We start from the raw sequence: 17078 nt of genomic DNA on the forward strand, positions 1-17078 counted from the left end.
TGCAGTTCAATGTTTGTTTGAAACACAGTCATCGTACCCTTTGCTAGCTACAGTATCTTGTGTGCAGTTCAATGTTTGTTTGAAACACAGTCATCGTACCGTGGGGTCTCAATTAGAGAAGACAAAACAGAACAGCTTGTTTTTGAGACCTACGGCCACATGACAACAGCAGCTGTTTTTCACTGAGTGAGGACTGATGCATACTTTGCAAGTGAAGATGATGGTTTACGTGCAAAGGACAAGCTAATAGGGTAGGCGATTCTAGTGGTTGATACTCCTCCAGTTATATTCAGAGCTCTGAACTCTGTATTCTTCCTGGCTTGCCTCAGAGCTCTGTAGCCTCACCCTGAGACAATGTACAGTTTGTACCAAACTCCACCAAACCGCCTCCTCACATAGGAGTAATCCGGGCCTCCCTAGGTAGTATTCCGGGCCTCCCTAGGTTTTAGCTGGAACTCTCTTTCTCGTGTCCTAGGGGAGGAGTGAGCTCAGTGCACATTCAGAATGATCACACCCCTTGCGTTACGTGCTCGAGCGTTGAAAAATAAATGTACATGTTATTCAATGATTGCATCCAAAACTGCTCGAGTGTCTGCATAGCCAGGCGCTAAAATAGAACTTTGTTATATTTGTGACACGCTGCAAGTCCCGCCTCTCCCATCTCCTCATTGTTTGATAGGAGCATATACCCACGTGGGTGATTGATAGATGAGCTGAGGTCCACACTCCAGTCCAGTTGGTGGTGGTAATGCACCTTAATGTTGGTTGCCAACCGCCATATAAAGTCCAAAGAAGAGAGATTACTAGAAACTAACTCTGTTTACCCTGTCATCTGTGGATTAATTGTCGAGGACCTTGTGCATTTCAGGTAAAAATAACAACCCAATGTTTATATCCCAAGACAAATAAGCTAGCTAGCTAAATTGCCATGAATGTTTAATGCTTTTCGACCTGTCCCCAAATTAATATAGTCGGTTCAGAGTATCGTTTTGATATTTCAACCGGTGTGTCCTGCTCGCGTCTGGTGTGGATGGACAAAATCAACATGCGTGCACACCCGGTCTAGTCAGCATGTTAGCAGGGTGGGTCCTGTCCACTTGGCAGCGGTCCAACAGGGAGTGGGAGGCTGAAAAGCTGGTTCTCCATAGTGGGGTGTGGGTTCAGAGAAATAAATGGGCCACTTCACATCCTCTGTCTCCTTTCTCTCTGGGCAGGAGCGAGGGGATTTTACTGAGGGGCGACGTTGCCCCCAGTGATCGTCAATTTAGCTAGCTAGCTTATTTGTGTTGGTGATCATGTGCCCAATGGAGCCACTTCTTGTTTTTAGCTGTCTGGTCATTTGCAATAGCTCATCCGTGACAAGGATTGACGAGTTGTGCGTTCAGAGATGCCGTACTGCATACCACTGTTGTACTGCACCGTTATGTCTGTTTGTGGCCCACCTGTTAGCTTGCACTATTCTTGCCATTCTCCTTTGACCGCTCTCATCAACGAGCTGTTTTTGCCCACAGGACTGCCGCCAACTGAATGTTTTTTTTTTTGTCGCACCATTCTCTGTAAACTTTAGACACTGTCGCGCATGAAAAGCCCAGGGGGTCAGTCGTTTCTGAGATACTGGAACCGAAGATCATACAACGCTCAATCGCTTATGTCACTCGTTTTGCGAATTCTAACGTTCAAACAGTAACTGAATGCCTCGATGCCCGTCTTTCTCCTTTATATAGCAAACCATGACCACGAGACTCGCTGTCTGTAAGAGCGATCTAGTTACGGGAATGGGGTGGTGTACCTAATAAAGTGGCAGACACAAATGGTGTAAAAAGAGAGCTGTGAGGAACATGGACTCTCCACAAAGTCATGCACAGAGACTGCGGTTACCACCTATCCATTTAGGTAGACCAATACGAATGCGGTTTGTCAGAGAGAGAGGAGCACACAGTTTAAGTACAGTCTTTTTATATTAGTCAAATGATAGGTTTCCATTGTCAGACAGAGGGTGTCAGTGAGTTGTAGTTTCTAGAATGCCCAGCAAGGGGTGCCCAACAGTCAAAGATGCTCCATGACTGCCAAACGTACAAGAACATCTGGGTCAAACAAGTATCGATTGACACAATTGAATACAACAACTAGTATGCTCCCTTGATTGGTGAAGTTGACATACATGGAACCTGTAGTGACAAAAACTCTCATATGCAGATAACATTATGCTGGCTGGGTAGCATACAGCTTTTTAGCAAATGGTTGAAAAAGGCCCCATTCACAAAAGATAGTGTCAAATCCAGTGCTCTTCAGATCCGCTTCCATGCATTCGTGAGGGTATTTACATGTCCTGTTTGAAATGTATAAAACCTGTCCATGCAGCATGCCTAGGTCTTTATGAAACGCAACCTCTGTTTATGCTGAGTATAGGAGCTCTCAGCCATGTTGAAGAGCATCTTGACACACAACAAATGTAACAAGGACACAAGTCTGAACGTTACAGAAGACCGCCATGTCGATTTCAAATCAGAAACTGAAAAGGCTTCTCCCATGACACACACAAAACTAGAAGGGCACAGAACGGAGTTGCTGTGGTAGTTAGAGATGAGCAAGCCTTGTTATGTGGCGAGATGGAGGCATCATCACTCCCAGCATTCAATTCTATGGTTCTGCCTCATTAAAACTCAACAAGGACCTAAAATACTCCCCCAAGTGTACATAGAGGGACACTAGCATCCCTGTCCTACAGCTTTAAACCTATGAAACCCAATCCTTCCCACCCCCATATGTCCCGCAGTTCCCTAAACGAAACACACAAACAGACAAGTCGTAGGCTGTACAGTTGTCATCAAGGGGGGAAAAAATGATATTTACATTCACATATCCCTTAAAAATGTCTTCATATCCACCCTTCCGTTTCAACTGGTAACATAGCTTTATCGAGCTGAGACAAAAATCACAGTAACCATTGTTCATTGTCTATTTTAACTAGTATAATACTCTTTTATCGAGACCTTTGGTGACTCCGTCAAAATGGTCAAGGACAAAATACTGTCAGACAGATCCATTTGGGACAGGTAGTTCACAATAGATGTTAACTAAAAAAAAATACAATGAACAAAGACTGATTTCTTCATTCATTTCAAATAATAGAATTAGTTACCGGCCAACATTTTTCACAGCAGGCAATGTGCAGATGTTGTGGCTGCAAATTCACTGCCCGCCCCATGATTGTTCGAAATAGGAAATGGTGTTGTTTACATCATATTCCAAAATGTGTCCATCGTTAATATTAAAAACACTTGCTTGAGTATTGGGAGAGATCTGTAGCTAATACTGTTCCCAGACATGACTTTGGTAGCGTTATTATGACAGTACAATGAAGCAGCACAAACAATTAACCACTAAAGCTAATCCATTTGCATGGCAATTTGCTGCGACAAGTCCGTCTGGGTGCTTTGTTACAGAGAGCTAGTCTGTGTAAAAGCATACAGGGTGTACTGACTCCAAGGCTCCACGCTATGGCTGCCAAGTGTTACCACAGTACTTCACCTTGCGCTTACTCATCCTGTCACCATCTATCCTTTCTACAGCCAGCAGATATGGGTGTTAATTGTCATTGTCCCTTTTAACAATCTGCTGAAATACATATTGACTAATACAGAGATCTACTTATACTGTTACATTGTTTTAAGTAACTTACAGAAGAAAGTTGAACGAAATTAAGCTAATCTTAAGATTGCATTTTAGATTAGTTTATAATGAGGGCAAATCTAATTCATGAAAGCTGCCTACCTTGAACAAATTAATGTTTTAAAATGACAGACATCAACATCTGGGCTTCAGAAGAGAAATGAGCCCAGTCCCACGACCCATTACTTCATACTGTAATCTTCATTCCGCTGGTGTTCATTTGGTTCACACACACACACACACACACACACACACACTGAGCATATGGCTCACATGAACCATACAGCTAATGATACACTAAAAACAAATGGACACAATCCAAATGGTGTGAGTCAAGCCACTTGAAACATTAGGTTACAAACAGCCACTTTGGACTCATGAATGAGATGCAGTGGACCATTATGACCGTTCTATTATCTACAGTACTGCTGGATTCAGTCCATCTGGTTGAGATGAGAAGGATCCAAGACACAGTGATCATTCTGCAGGCAGCTGGTACAATGACTTGTAGTCTCTATGGAAAGACTGACATGCTAGTGGGTGACATTAAAAGTAACCAACTGTGGGCCTGGGATTCCAGGAGTGTGGAGAGAGATGCCCGGTCATGTCCATCAGAGATGAACAGATTGTTAAAGTTTTTTTTTTAGATACATGCGATTGGGGATGGGTCAGAGGCCACGGGTCACAGTGCTACAGTAATGTGAAGAAAGCAACAAAACAAATAACAAACACAGGTCTGGGGTCAGATGAAGAGTGCAGCATGACGTCCGAGATGGCGTTTAGGTGTTCCTCACGGCCAAGGCCTGCTCCAGCTCCTGTCTCCTCTGCTGGATCTGTGAGAGGGAAGTGGCATCAGCATCACACACACACACAAAGACAATCCGACCTCAATATACCTAAGTGGATACACAGTATCAATCAATCAATTTGTAAAAAATGGTCAATCAAATATTTGATTGCTTGTGAATGTGATAGGCATTGACTGGTAAAACAGAGCAGGTACAGCTTCAACGCAAAATATGACTTATCCGATCACAATTCCTAGTTTGTGTTTCTACTTGCATGCTGTTGTGAGAGTTATTAAAAGGTTTTAAAGGTGCAGCGTCTGGCATTTCTCCTCACCTTGCAGTAGAAGTAGCGACTGACGGCCTCCTGGGACCAGGGCTCGTGGTAAAACGCCGCCCTCCTCTCCTCCTCTGGGTTCCCCACCACGTCTGTCATCATCTGCAGCCAATCAGAGAGCACTGTTGGTCAGGTAGGGGTGTGTGTGTGTGTGTGTGTGTGTGTGTGTGTGTGTGTGTGTGTGTGTGTGTGTGTGTGTGTGTGTGTGTGTGTGTGTGTGTGTGTGTGTGTGTGTGTGTGTGCGTCTCTCACCTTCAGGTCTCTGCTCTGGGACTTGAGCCAGTCCTGGATGTAGCCTTTAGGATCCCTGGAGAAGCTGAGCATAAAGTCCCTCTGGATCTTCAACTGGTTGATGGACTCAATGGTCTCATGGATCTACAGGGTTCATAATGATCCCTGATGTTAGAGGACAGCTTACACAGATCTAAGCATATGAAAATAACTTTCCAATTTCAATACACCAATTTATTTGAGCCACTGCGTTTCTTCAGAATTTGCATTCAAATAGTAGTGTAAGAAACGGGGGTGACGGTGTAAAGAACAAGGCTTTTCCCACAGGAACATGAAGCCACAACACCTATGTAAAGGTAGATTTACATTGTGGAGATGCGGGAACAACGGTCCCAGCTCTGACAACAGAGATTTTCTCCACACGGCCGACATGCAATTTATACCAGTGCGATTGTTTATGAAGGGTTGGACTCAATTCCATTTCAATTCCAGTCAATTTAGAAAGTAAACCAAATTTCATTTCCAAGTTTTCCCCATTTGAAAAGCATTTCAGTGTACTTCCAGAATTGAAATGGAATTGCAGAGCATTTCAGTGTACTTCCAGAATTGAAATGGAATTGCAGAGCATTTCAGTGTACTTCCAGAATCTAAATGGAATTGACCCCAACCCTGTTGATTGCACTTCGGGCGACAAGATTCTCCGGGAGAATCAGATAGAAATCTATCCGACACGGTCAGACAGCTCTGAACTCTAATTCACATATAACTGACGGTAATTAGTCGTCACACATCTCCGCAATGTAAATCTACCTTTAAGGTCATCTTGGGTAATTGTGATTGGCTATCCTTCCTGTGTGGTTGTCCCACCTTGTTGTCCAATGAGGCGATCTCCTGCTGGTTGGCGGTGGAGAGCAGGAAGCTGCTCATCTGGCTCTTCAGGGGGTCCTCCACCTCCACGTCAATGTCATAGCATGCCGTCTTCTTCTGGTCATTAGGGTCCACACTGCATGGAGAGGCGGGGAAGGATGGTGAGACTGAGGTTGTTGGCAGCATTTCAAATGTAATAAAAATGAAAAGCCTGGAAGGCAAGAATGCTGGTAGTCTGTCTGTATCTTACCAGGATTCTTGCCTCCCAGCCTTTACACTTTAATTGGATTATCTACCATTTGGAACAGTATTAACTGTGAAGCGCTGTGCCCACATTGTTATCTTATAGCTTTTCAAAATATATTAATCTGCTAGGTTTTTATATTTTTTATTACATAAAAAAATGCCTTTTATGACCAGGCATTCACCCTTCAATTCAAACTAGGAAGTTGCCAGGAAGGTGTTACAGTAAGTGTGAGCTACTCACCTGATGACGTGGTTGATGACGATGGGGTCAGGGGGCAGGAGGAGGTTGGTGAGACGCTGGGGGATCTCCGAGAACTTGAGCCTCGGGCAGTCAAAGATCTGAGAGGCAGACAATAACATTGCAGAATACAGACCAATCAGCAGGGAAGGGCAAATGAGTGTCTCCCAAATGGCACCATATTCCATTTATAGTGCACTACTTTTGTCTAACGCCTTAGGATTCTTGTCGAAATTAATGAATTATATAGGGTGCAATTCAGGACACAACCAATAACAAAAGGCATACTCTCCCTACTGAAGGTACTATGACAACAGCTAATAGAGTACCAGAGGAGAACTAGAAGGGTGTCGTCTACCTGCTGAAAGTACTTGTCACAGTTGATGTACTCCTTGTCATGGGAGTCCTGCAGCTTGTTGGTCTTGACATACTGCCACAGGGCCTGGATGATACAGGAGCGGGTCTGGGTGTGGATACCCAGCAGCCGAGCCAGACGAGGGTCCAGTTTAAACTGGGGGGGCTGCGGAGAGGTCACAGTCAGTACTAGCCGACTGACCTCAGGAACTATTACAACTGCCAGATGACAGCTGCTTTGGGGACACTTTTGTTAGAGTTTTGTAAGTCCTCTAAATAGATTTTAGCCTCGTGCACTACTGACAATTAAAAGGACTGACAAAGCAGCAGCTACTCTTCCTGGAGTCCAGCAAAATTAAGGCAGTTTATACAATTTTAAAACATTACAATATATTTCACAACAAACGGTGTGCCCTCAGGCCCCAACCACATACCTACATTACTAAATCCATGTGTATGTATAGTGCGTATGTTATCGTATGTGTGTGTATCTGTGCCTGTGTTTGTGTTGCTTCACAGTCCCTGCTGTTCCATAAGGTGATTTTTTAAAATCTTTTTTTTTAAATCTAATTTTACTGCTTGAGTCAGTTACTTGATGTGGAATAGAGTTCCATGTAGTCATGGCTCTATGTAGTACTGTGTGCCTCCCATAGTCTGTTCTGTGGGGTATGCATGGGTGTCAGAGCTGTGTGCCAGTAGTTTAGACAGACTGCTCGGTGCATTCAACATGTCAATAAATAAAAGTAGTGATGCAGTCAATCTCTCCTCCACTTTCAGCCAGGAGAGATTGACATACATATTATTAATATTAGCCCTCTGTGTACATCCAAGAGCCAGCCGTGCTGCCCTGTTCTTAAGCCAGGTGCGACAAAACTAGGGCCTGTAAGACCTGCCTCGTTGATAGTGTTGTTAAGAAGGCAGAGCATCACTTTATTATAGACAGACTTCTCCCCATCTTAGCTACTACTGAATCAATATGTTTGGACTTTTAAAAAGCAAAGGGCCCAAACAGCTACCCTGTGGAATCCTGATTCTAACTGGATTCTATTTGATAGGCTTCCATTAAAGAACACCCTCTGTGTTCTGTTAGACAAGTAACTCTTTATCCGCATTATAACAGGGGGTGTAAAGCCATAACACATACGTTTTTCCAGCAGTAGACTATGATTAATAATGTCAAAAGCTGCACTGACGTCTAACAAGACAGCCCCCACAATCATTTTATCATCAATTTCTCTCAGCCAGTAATAAAGTCTCTCAGTAATTTGGGTAAGTGCTGTACTTGTTGAGTGTCCTTCCCTATAAGCATGCTGAAATTCTGTTGTCAATTTGTTTACTGTAAAATAGCATTGTATCTGGTCAAAAAAGTGTTTCCAGAAGTTTACAGGATGATTGGTCCAGTAAAGGGGGCTTTACTATTCTTTAAAAATATATTTTTAATTTAACCCCTTTTTTTCCTCCTCAATTTCATGGTATCCAATTGGTTGTAGTTACAGTCTGATATCTCCCGGACACGGGAGAGGCGAAGGTCGAGAGCCGTGTGTCCTCCGAAACACAACCCAACCGCACTGCTTCTTGACACAACGCACATCCAACCCGGAAGCCAGCCGCACCAATGTGTCGGAGGAAAAGCCGTACACCTGGAGACCTGGTCAGCGTGCACTGCGCCCGGCCTGCCACAGGAGTCACTAGTGAGCGACGAGACAAGGATATCCCTGCTGGCCAAACCCTCCCAAACCCTCCCTAACCCTGCCACAGGAGTCACTAGTGCGCGACGAGACAAGGATATCCCTGCCGGCCAAACCCTCCCTAACCCGGACAACGCTGGGCCAATTGTGCACCGCCCCATGGACCTCCCCGTCACGGCCATCTGCGACAGAGCCTGGGCTCGAACCCAGAATCTCTGGTGGCACAGCTAGCACTGCCTTAGACCATTGTGCCACCCGGGAGGGCTTTACTATTCTTGGGTATCGGAATGACTTTAGCTTCCCTCTAGGCCTGAGGGCACACACTTTCTAGTAGGCTTAAATTGAAGATGTGGCAAACAGGAGTGGCAATATCGTCTGCTATTATCCTCAGTAATTTTCCATCTAGATTGTCAGACCCTGGTGGCTTGTCATTGTTGATAGACAACAAAAAATTCCCCTCTTCCACACAGACTTTACGGAATTCAAAAGTACAATTCTTTATGGCGCCCTCACCTGGTAGTCCAGCATTAGCAGCAGTGTGCAGCGCACACTCACGTCCCCTGGCCGCTTCACCTGGAAGCCGTCCGTCTCCTGGGTGGTGGGAGTGCGGTGCCACTAGCAGGAAACACAGAGACAGAAACCCCACCTTGAACACTACCTACAGGCACCGGCCACGGAATTCCAGAATATGTACATACAAACGTGCACAAAGACGATAAAAGAATACAAAACCAAATGTGTACACTTTCAACGAGCAGCCTTGCTCTCGACCCTTTGAGTATGTTGTCTTTTGGAAGGCTGAATCGCTGTAAAAGAATAGATCATGCATGGTGTGGTAAGGAACTGAGTGAACTATCAAGACAGCAAAGGGTTGATCATGTGTTTTTCCAGAGGCGCTAACGCATATATTGGCATTCAAAATAATAAACTAAATCAGATTGAGAATCACTATGTCAGAAGTATTTTACAACCTAACAAGAGCATGGCTTATCAAGTTGAGACTGTACCCTACCCAAATAAAACCTATTTGGCATTACAGTATCAATTTTCTCCTCTGATATCCAGATATCAAACCCTCCCTGATATTTTATCTATGTGGAAATGTTAGTTGAGTCTGCATCTTACCTTCGCTTTACTGGTCAGCAGCTGAAAAGAAAAACACTTCAAGTTCCCTGCGTTTCAGTGAATTGTAGCCACTTAGCATGCAACACTGGGAGGGAACTGATGGAATGCTTTTCTACTGCTTTACCATTAACTAGGGTTCACAAAAATATGTTTTCATTGCTGTGTTGCGGTACATTCCGTTTGATGGACAGATTCATTCCAAGCAAAGCTTTATCTATGCCATCTATCCTTGCTCAAATATTACACGGTGGGAAACGTTGAGATGTACTCTAACCTCAAAACACTCAAGGAAGCATTTTGTCAAGTTAGAACACCTGTGTGTGAATGTGCGTGTCAAAAACATGTTTTTACAATTCAAAAAGTTGGAACCCCAGACACCATTCTCTGGTAAAATCTTAATTCTCCGGTAAAGTTGGATTCCTCAAGATCTAAAACCCCATTGAATACTAAACTCCGTAATAAGCTGTTTAGAACTGGCTGTGTTTTACTGCCTTTTCAGTAAAATATCTGTTCTTTGGTGATAACATCCGCCAGCTAAGTCAATAAGAGTGATGTCAGATCTTCTAGTAGCCAACAATACCAAAATAGGCTAAATACAGTAGATGAGAAAACCCAATGGGCACACACTGGTTGAATCAACATTTCCACGTTATTTATTAACACATTGTCAAAAATACATTGGATTCTAAAGACAGTAAATCAACCAGTACTGTTTCTCAACTTCTCATTTCAAACTCAGTTCTTCACAATTTCTGACATTTAATCCTAGTAAAAAAAAATCCTGTCTTAGGATCACCACTTTATTTTAAGAATGTGAAATGTCAGAATAATAGTAGAGTGATTTATTTCAGCTTTAATTTCTTTCATCACATTCCCAGTGGGTCGGAAGTTTACATACACTCAATTAGTATTTGGTAGCGTTGCCTTTAAATTGTTTCACTTGGGTTAAACGTTTTGGGTAGCATTCCACAAGCTTCCCACAATACGTTGGGTGAATTTTGGCCCATTCCTCCTGACAGAGCTGGAGCAGGTTTGTAGACACATGCTTTTTCAGTTCTGCCCACAAAATGTTCTATAGGATTGAGGTCAGGGCTTTGTGATGGCCACTCCAATACCTAGACTTTGTTGTCCTTAAGCCATTTTCCACAACTTTGGAAGTATGCTTGGGGTCATTGTCAATTTGGAAGACCCATTTGTGACCAAGCTTTAACTTCCTGACTGATGTCTTGATATTGCTTCAATATATCCACATAATTTTCTTTTCTCATGATGCCATCTATTTTGTGAAGTGCACCAGTCCCTCCTGCATAAAAGCACCCCCACAACAACATGCTGCTGCCACCCCCGTGCTTCACGGCTGGGATGGTGTTCTTTGGCTTGCAAGCATCCCCCTTTTTCCCCCAAACATAACAATGGTCATTATGGCCAAACAGTTCTATTTTTGTTTCATCAGACCAGAGGACATTTCTCCAAAAAGTACGATCTTTGTCCCCAAACCGTAGTCTGGCTTTTTTATGGTGGTTTTAGAGCAGTGGCTTCTTCCTTGCTGAGCGACCTTTCAGGTTATGTCGATATAGGACTTCTTTTACTGTGGATATAGATACTTTTGTACCCGTTTCCTCCAGCATCTTCACAAGGTCCTTTGCTGTTCTGGGATTGATTTGCACTTCTTGCACCAAAGTACGTTCATCTCTATGAGACAGAATGAGTCTCCTTCCTGAGCGGTATGACGGCTGTGTGGTCCCATGGTGTTTATTCTTGCGTGGTACTTGGTACTTTCAGCCGTTTGGTAATTGCTCCCAAGGATGAACCAGACTTGTGGAACTCTACAATTTTTTTTTATCTTGGCTGATTTCTTTTGATTTTCCCATGATGTCAAGCAAGGAGGCACTGAGTTTGAATGTAGGCCTTGAAATACATCCACAGGTACACCTCCAATTGACTCAAATTATGTCAATTAGCCTATCAGAAGCTTCTAAAGCCATGACATAATTTTGGGTAATTTTCCAAGCTGTTTAAAGGCACAGCAAACTTAGTGTATGTAAAAGTCTGACCCACTGGAATTGTGATACAGTGAATTAATCTGTCTGTAAAGAGTTGTTGGAAAATGTTGTGTCATGCACAGATGTCCGAACCGACTTGCCAAAACTATAGTTCGTTAACAAGAAATTTGTGGAGTGGTTGAAAAACGAGATTTAATGACTCCAAACTAAGTGTATGTAAACTTCCGACTTCAACTGTACACACACACACACACACACACACACACACACACACACACACACACACACACACACACACACACACACACACACACACACACACACACACACACACACACACACACACACACACACACAGCACCAGCCAAAAGTTGACGCACCTACTCATTCAAGGGTTTTTCTTTCTTTTTTTACTATTTTCTACATTGTAGAATAAGTGAAGACATCAACACTATTAAATAACAAATGGAATCATGTAGGAACCAAAAAAGGGTTAAACAAATCAAAATATATTTGAGATTCTTAGCTACCCTTTGCCTTGATGACTGCTTTACACACTCTTGGCATTCTCTCAATCAGCTTCACCTAGAATGCTTTTCCAACAGTCTTGATGGAGTTCCCACATATGCTGAGGAGTTGTTGGCTGCTTTTCCTTCAATCTGCGGTCCAACTCATCCCAAACCATCTCAACTGGGTCATGGTCAGGGGATTGTGGAGGGCAGGTCATCTGATGCAGAACTCCATCAATCTCCTTGGTCAAGTAGCCCTTACACAGCCTGGAGGTGTGTTGGGTCATTGGCCTGTTGAAAAATAAATGATAGTCCCACTAAACGCAAACCAGATAGGATGGCGTATCGCTGCAGAATGCTGTGGTAGCAATGCTGGTTAAGTGTGCCTTGAATTCTAAATATATCACAGACAGTGTCACCAGCAAAGCACCCCCACACCATCACACCTCCTCCTCCATGCTTCACTGTGGGAACCACACATGGAGTTTATCTGTTCACCTACTCTGCGTCACAAAGACACCGGTTGGAACCAAAAATCTCAAATTTGGACTCATCAGACCAAAGGACAGATTTCCACCGGTCTAATATCCATTGCTTCTGTTTCTTGGCTCAAGTAAGTCTCTTCTTCTTATTTGTGTTCTTTAGTAGTAGTTTCTTTGCCACAATTATGAAGGCCTGATTCACAGTCTCCTCTGAACAGTTGATGTTGAGATGTGTCTGTTACTTGAACTCTGAAGCATTTATTTGGGCTGCAATTTCAGAGGCTGGTAACTAATGAACTTATCCTCTTCAGCAGAAGTAACTCTGGGTCTTCCTTTTCTGTGGCGATCCTCACGAGAGCCAGTTTCATCTTAGCGCGTGATGGTTTTTGAGACTGCACTTGAAGAAAGTTGAAACAAAGATTCACAGAAGTTGACGGAACTTCCATCAAGCCAATTGGAGGCTGGAGAGGGGCAGGTCAATTAAACCAACATTTCTTTCACATAAAAAGCCTGCTGAGATAAAATGCTTATTAAAAGTATCACTTCTCATTTTTCTCAATAATGATGCCAGAGTCTGACAACTTGCTAAGGCATGGAAGAAGAGGAATTTCTGTGCTTCAGTGCATGAACTGTTTTCCAAAATGTAGACGGATCAACAGCAGAGTCTGAGATAGAAAGTAGCTAGATTTAGCATTCTTGAATGTGGAAGTGTATCCATTTCTCAATTGCCTGAAAAGCTTCCAAACAGCTACAGACAGTTTTTCTAACCTTGGCCCAGGCCTGTTTTTAATTATTTTTATTTTTTTAAAATTATTTTTTATTATAACTAGATCTGAAAGTTCTATAGAGAACCAAGGATTTGTTCTATTTTTTCACACTAAAGTGTTTAAAGGGAGAGCATGTTTGTCTGCCAGAGAGAGAAAGAGAGATGAGAACAATTCTAGAGCTGATTCAGGGTCAGGTATGCAGCTGAGATAGAGGAGAGGTCAGGGTAATACACATCATGAAGAAAACCTTGTGGGGGAAAAATGTCTCTTCATAATTATACGAGGATCCGAGTTAATCCTTTTGGTTTCTCTAATACAATGACAGGAGAGCGATCGCTGAGATCATTAGCAAAGACACCACTCGACAAATACTTGTGGGGATTATTTGTTAAAATTCAGTCAGTCAGTGAGAAGTTTGCTGGATTTTGTATTAACCCGTGTGGGTTATGCAATCGGTTGAGTCAGGTTAAAGTCAAGAAAAAGATTCTTAAAATGAGGCCGGAAGAAGCCAATCTAAGTTAAAATCCCCTAAAACCACAAATTCAGATGAAAGAAAAGGTTTTTAAATAGTATCAACATGGTGTCCTTTGTTGGGCAAATCAGCTGTCAATATTAACTTCATAAATCCAACCTCACTCTGAATTCACATACAGCCTGGGTAAGAAAAGTTAGAGGATTTACTTTCAACGTTATTTAGGTCATCTACACAAATGAGTAAGGATGCTGAGCAATGTCTAAATGTGTTCAGCTGAAACGTACACAGCTTGTTTCCAAATCTAAGCATGGTACATAGGCATTTGGATGGTAAACTTGTTCTCACGGAAGTGCATTACCCCTAATTTACCAGTAGGTGTCCCTGTTTAACTTGGACTGTGGCTTCACATTTTATTTCAATATACCCCTTTATTTAGGTTGATGGCATGACGTTGAAACGATGACGTTGATTCAAACATTTTACTATCAACATTGAAACAAGGTCAAATAAAATCTGTCGAATCAAATATAAAAATCAAACATATGCAATTTCAACATATACATAGTTCTGATGATTATATTGAAATTAGATTGATGTAACAACCTGTCAATCAGGTTAAGTTGAAGTTTACCCTAATTTCAATGTTTACAAGGCAGGTTGAAATGAGACAAACAGCACTGGTTGATTACTTTTTTTCAAATCTAAATCTATTTTCCATGTTGATTCCACATCACAATACGTTGACAAATTACATTGAAATAATGTTGATTCAACAAGTGTGTGCACAGTGGGTAGTGTGTTTTTTTCCCAGAATCATAGCCTATGGCTTAATCTTCTACAGGGGTGTACATTGTGAGCTGCATTGTAACTAAAGATACGATGCCAAGAGTCTTTAGTGGTTAAACACTATAGTAAACCCCTTGTTTGCCCAAAACCTGCTGAATAGATCTGGATGAGGCTGAAGACCATAGAATTAGAATGAATGGAACGGATGTCCTCATTCATGTTAATTACGCCATTATGAGTGGACTGGGCGCCATTTTGAGGGTCCCCAAAACAGTAAAGCACAAAGCGTCCTCAACTGACATTCCAAAAAATATATTCCATTCTCATTCTATTTCTATGGGCGGAACACAGACAGGGTAAAGGAGACGAGAGTGAGACAGAGAGGACAGAGGGTGCAGGTATATGGTCAGCGGTAATCAGGGAACATGAACTCACCTCTACAAGGTGGTTGTCAGGACCGTATAGGTCTTTGTCCAGCTCGATCACCAGGCTCTTGAAGAAAGAGGAGAATTTCCTCTTCAGCTTCCCAGGCTATGAAATAAAGAGAAGTGGTTAGTTAGTTAGTTTAACGTGGACGGAACATTTGGGCTGGTATGAACATTCGTAGAGTGTAACACAGGACAAACACACACACACACACGTTTACATTGTAGATAGGGTTTCCCCACTTTGCAAAGCAGTTTGTTGTAGTCTGAAATATGCATACTTTCTTTATGAAACAGGATTTCTCACCACTATTTTAAAGTGCCCCCCCCCCGTCTTCTAAGAAATAAATGGATTCCTTTGTAGCCTGAATATAGAATGTTTTATGTACAAACCGGTCCACGGGGGATACAAGTGTATAGCCGGCTGCATGCATTCCCTTTGGACGGTAAGATGAAACAACTCCATAGCGCCATCTGCTGGCCTTTGGGCTAGGCCCTTTGTTTCCTGGTTACTGAACATCTGTCTCCGGGAGTGATTCCAACTAGACCCCTATGCACTACTGTTGAACACCTGCCTTAGATAACTTGATATACTGTTGTCATTGACTATAGCAACATTTATAGGACAACAAAGCAGTGATATCATTACATTTACTGTAGGCCCTAGGGCAAGGGGATGACCAAAGACGTAGAAGGGACCACATACAATGTAAAAACAGGATATTCTCAGAGTCCACTTCCTTAAAAGTGGGCTGAAAATATTTGTGGGCTCAGAAACCTCAAATAGTCCAAACCACTGTGAAATGACAGCCTTGACTCAAAACTGATGAGAGAATTAGAGTTGAGCCACCATTTGAAGTCGATCTTACTCTGTGAAAGAAATCTATGGTCATCTTGCTTTTCATGTTGCAGAAATAATCTGTGCAAACGTTTATAGCGAAACATTTATCATTCCTCAGAAGGCCAAACAAAACAAACAAATCTTGTTGCTGACTGAAGTGGGCCGACTGTGGAATTGTGGAGATATGTTAGAACTATACAAAACTGCCATACATGAGTGTGGGGCAAACACTCCACAAAGCAGCTCCTGGATCAAAGAGCTAGCAATATTCATACTTGGTTGAATGATTGAGACAAGGCCACAGATGTTTTTGAAGGTATTTCACCATGGTGAAAAGTACATTTAACCCACCATGCTGCCACATTTCAAATATAGTCCCCCATAAAATAGCAGGTTAGCGTTTTTCATCATGAATCTTGTTCTAGAGGCGGTTCTCCAGAGTGGTCACTAGCTGGCAAAGCCACAAAGTGATCAAATCTGGTGTTAAACTTGACCCTAACCACACTGCTAACCCTAATGCCTAACTTTAAATTAAGACCAAAAATCTTGTTATCATGATTTTTTTAACCAAATCTCTCACTTCTGCCTCCATGACAAGACTCATCACAATAAACGTCAAACTGCCAGAAATGAAGATGTACTGATTCAGTGGTGGGGATACAGCTCAAAAGAAACCGTGCATAATCGCTATCATACATAGAGGAGACTTCACAATGAGAGGGGAAAAAAACTGTACTTTTCTAAACAAAATCGAACAAACCAAATCACAATGAATTGTTCCAGTGATATTCCATCGTCCTACAGGAAGTAGAATACTCACATCATCCAGTAGCTTCCCCTCAACCCGCAGCTCCCATGATGCAATACTGCCATCCGAGTCGTCAGCGTCGGGCTTAGCAGGGTTGAAGGTGTTGGAGATGTACAGCCTCAGCTTTCGCTTTTGCTGTCGACACAAACAGAAAGACACTGTTGGAACCAGTGGACACATCAGTCTTGGCCACTTTGGTACCAAAGAAAAATACAGAGATGTTTCATGTTCCGTTGTTCAAAGAGCATAGTATGTTCGTATAGGGAAAGGGAATACCTACGTAGTCAGTTGCACAACTGAATGATTTCAACCGAAATGTGTCTTCTGCATTTAACCCCACCCCTCTGAACCAAAGAGGTGCAAGAGACTGCCTTAAATCAACATCATCAGCGCCCAGGGAGCAGTTGTTGTTGGGGGGTTAACTGCCTTGCTCAAGGGC

General features: G+C 42.6%; 1 protein-coding gene across 9 annotated transcripts in view; it reads right to left on the minus strand.

The window, feature by feature from the left end:
• Window positions 1–4322: 4322 nt before the first annotated feature.
• The window catches only part of LOC123991066 (SWI/SNF-related matrix-associated actin-dependent regulator of chromatin subfamily D member 3), a 72714-nt gene continuing 59958 nt past the window's right edge, over window positions 4323–17078 (minus strand). For 3 of the 9 annotated variants that reach the window (XM_046292234.1, XM_046292230.1, XM_046292236.1), the window contains 11 exons: window positions 16652–16774; window positions 15001–15096; window positions 9544–9564; window positions 9162–9224; window positions 8932–9033; window positions 6735–6896; window positions 6380–6477; window positions 5836–6028; window positions 5047–5169; window positions 4795–4896; window positions 4323–4505 (listed from right to left, as the gene is read on the minus strand). In XM_046292234.1, coding sequence (XP_046148190.1) covers window positions 4452–4505; window positions 4795–4896; window positions 5047–5169; window positions 5836–6028; window positions 6380–6477; window positions 6735–6896; window positions 8932–9033; window positions 9162–9224; window positions 9544–9564; window positions 15001–15096; window positions 16652–16774 — 1137 coding nt within the window. In that variant the 3' untranslated portion in view covers window positions 4323–4451. The remainder of the gene's footprint in view (window positions 4506–4794; window positions 4897–5046; window positions 5170–5835; window positions 6029–6379; window positions 6478–6734; window positions 6897–8931; window positions 9034–9161; window positions 9225–9543; window positions 9565–15000; window positions 15097–16651; window positions 16775–17078) is intronic. The other 6 variants (XM_046292235.1, XM_046292238.1, XM_046292237.1 and 3 more) reach the window with 4 other exon arrangements.

The sequence above is a fragment of the Oncorhynchus gorbuscha genome, linkage group LG12 (assembly GCF_021184085.1).
Source record: "Oncorhynchus gorbuscha isolate QuinsamMale2020 ecotype Even-year linkage group LG12, OgorEven_v1.0, whole genome shotgun sequence".
NCBI lineage: Eukaryota > Metazoa > Chordata > Actinopteri > Salmoniformes > Salmonidae > Oncorhynchus > Oncorhynchus gorbuscha.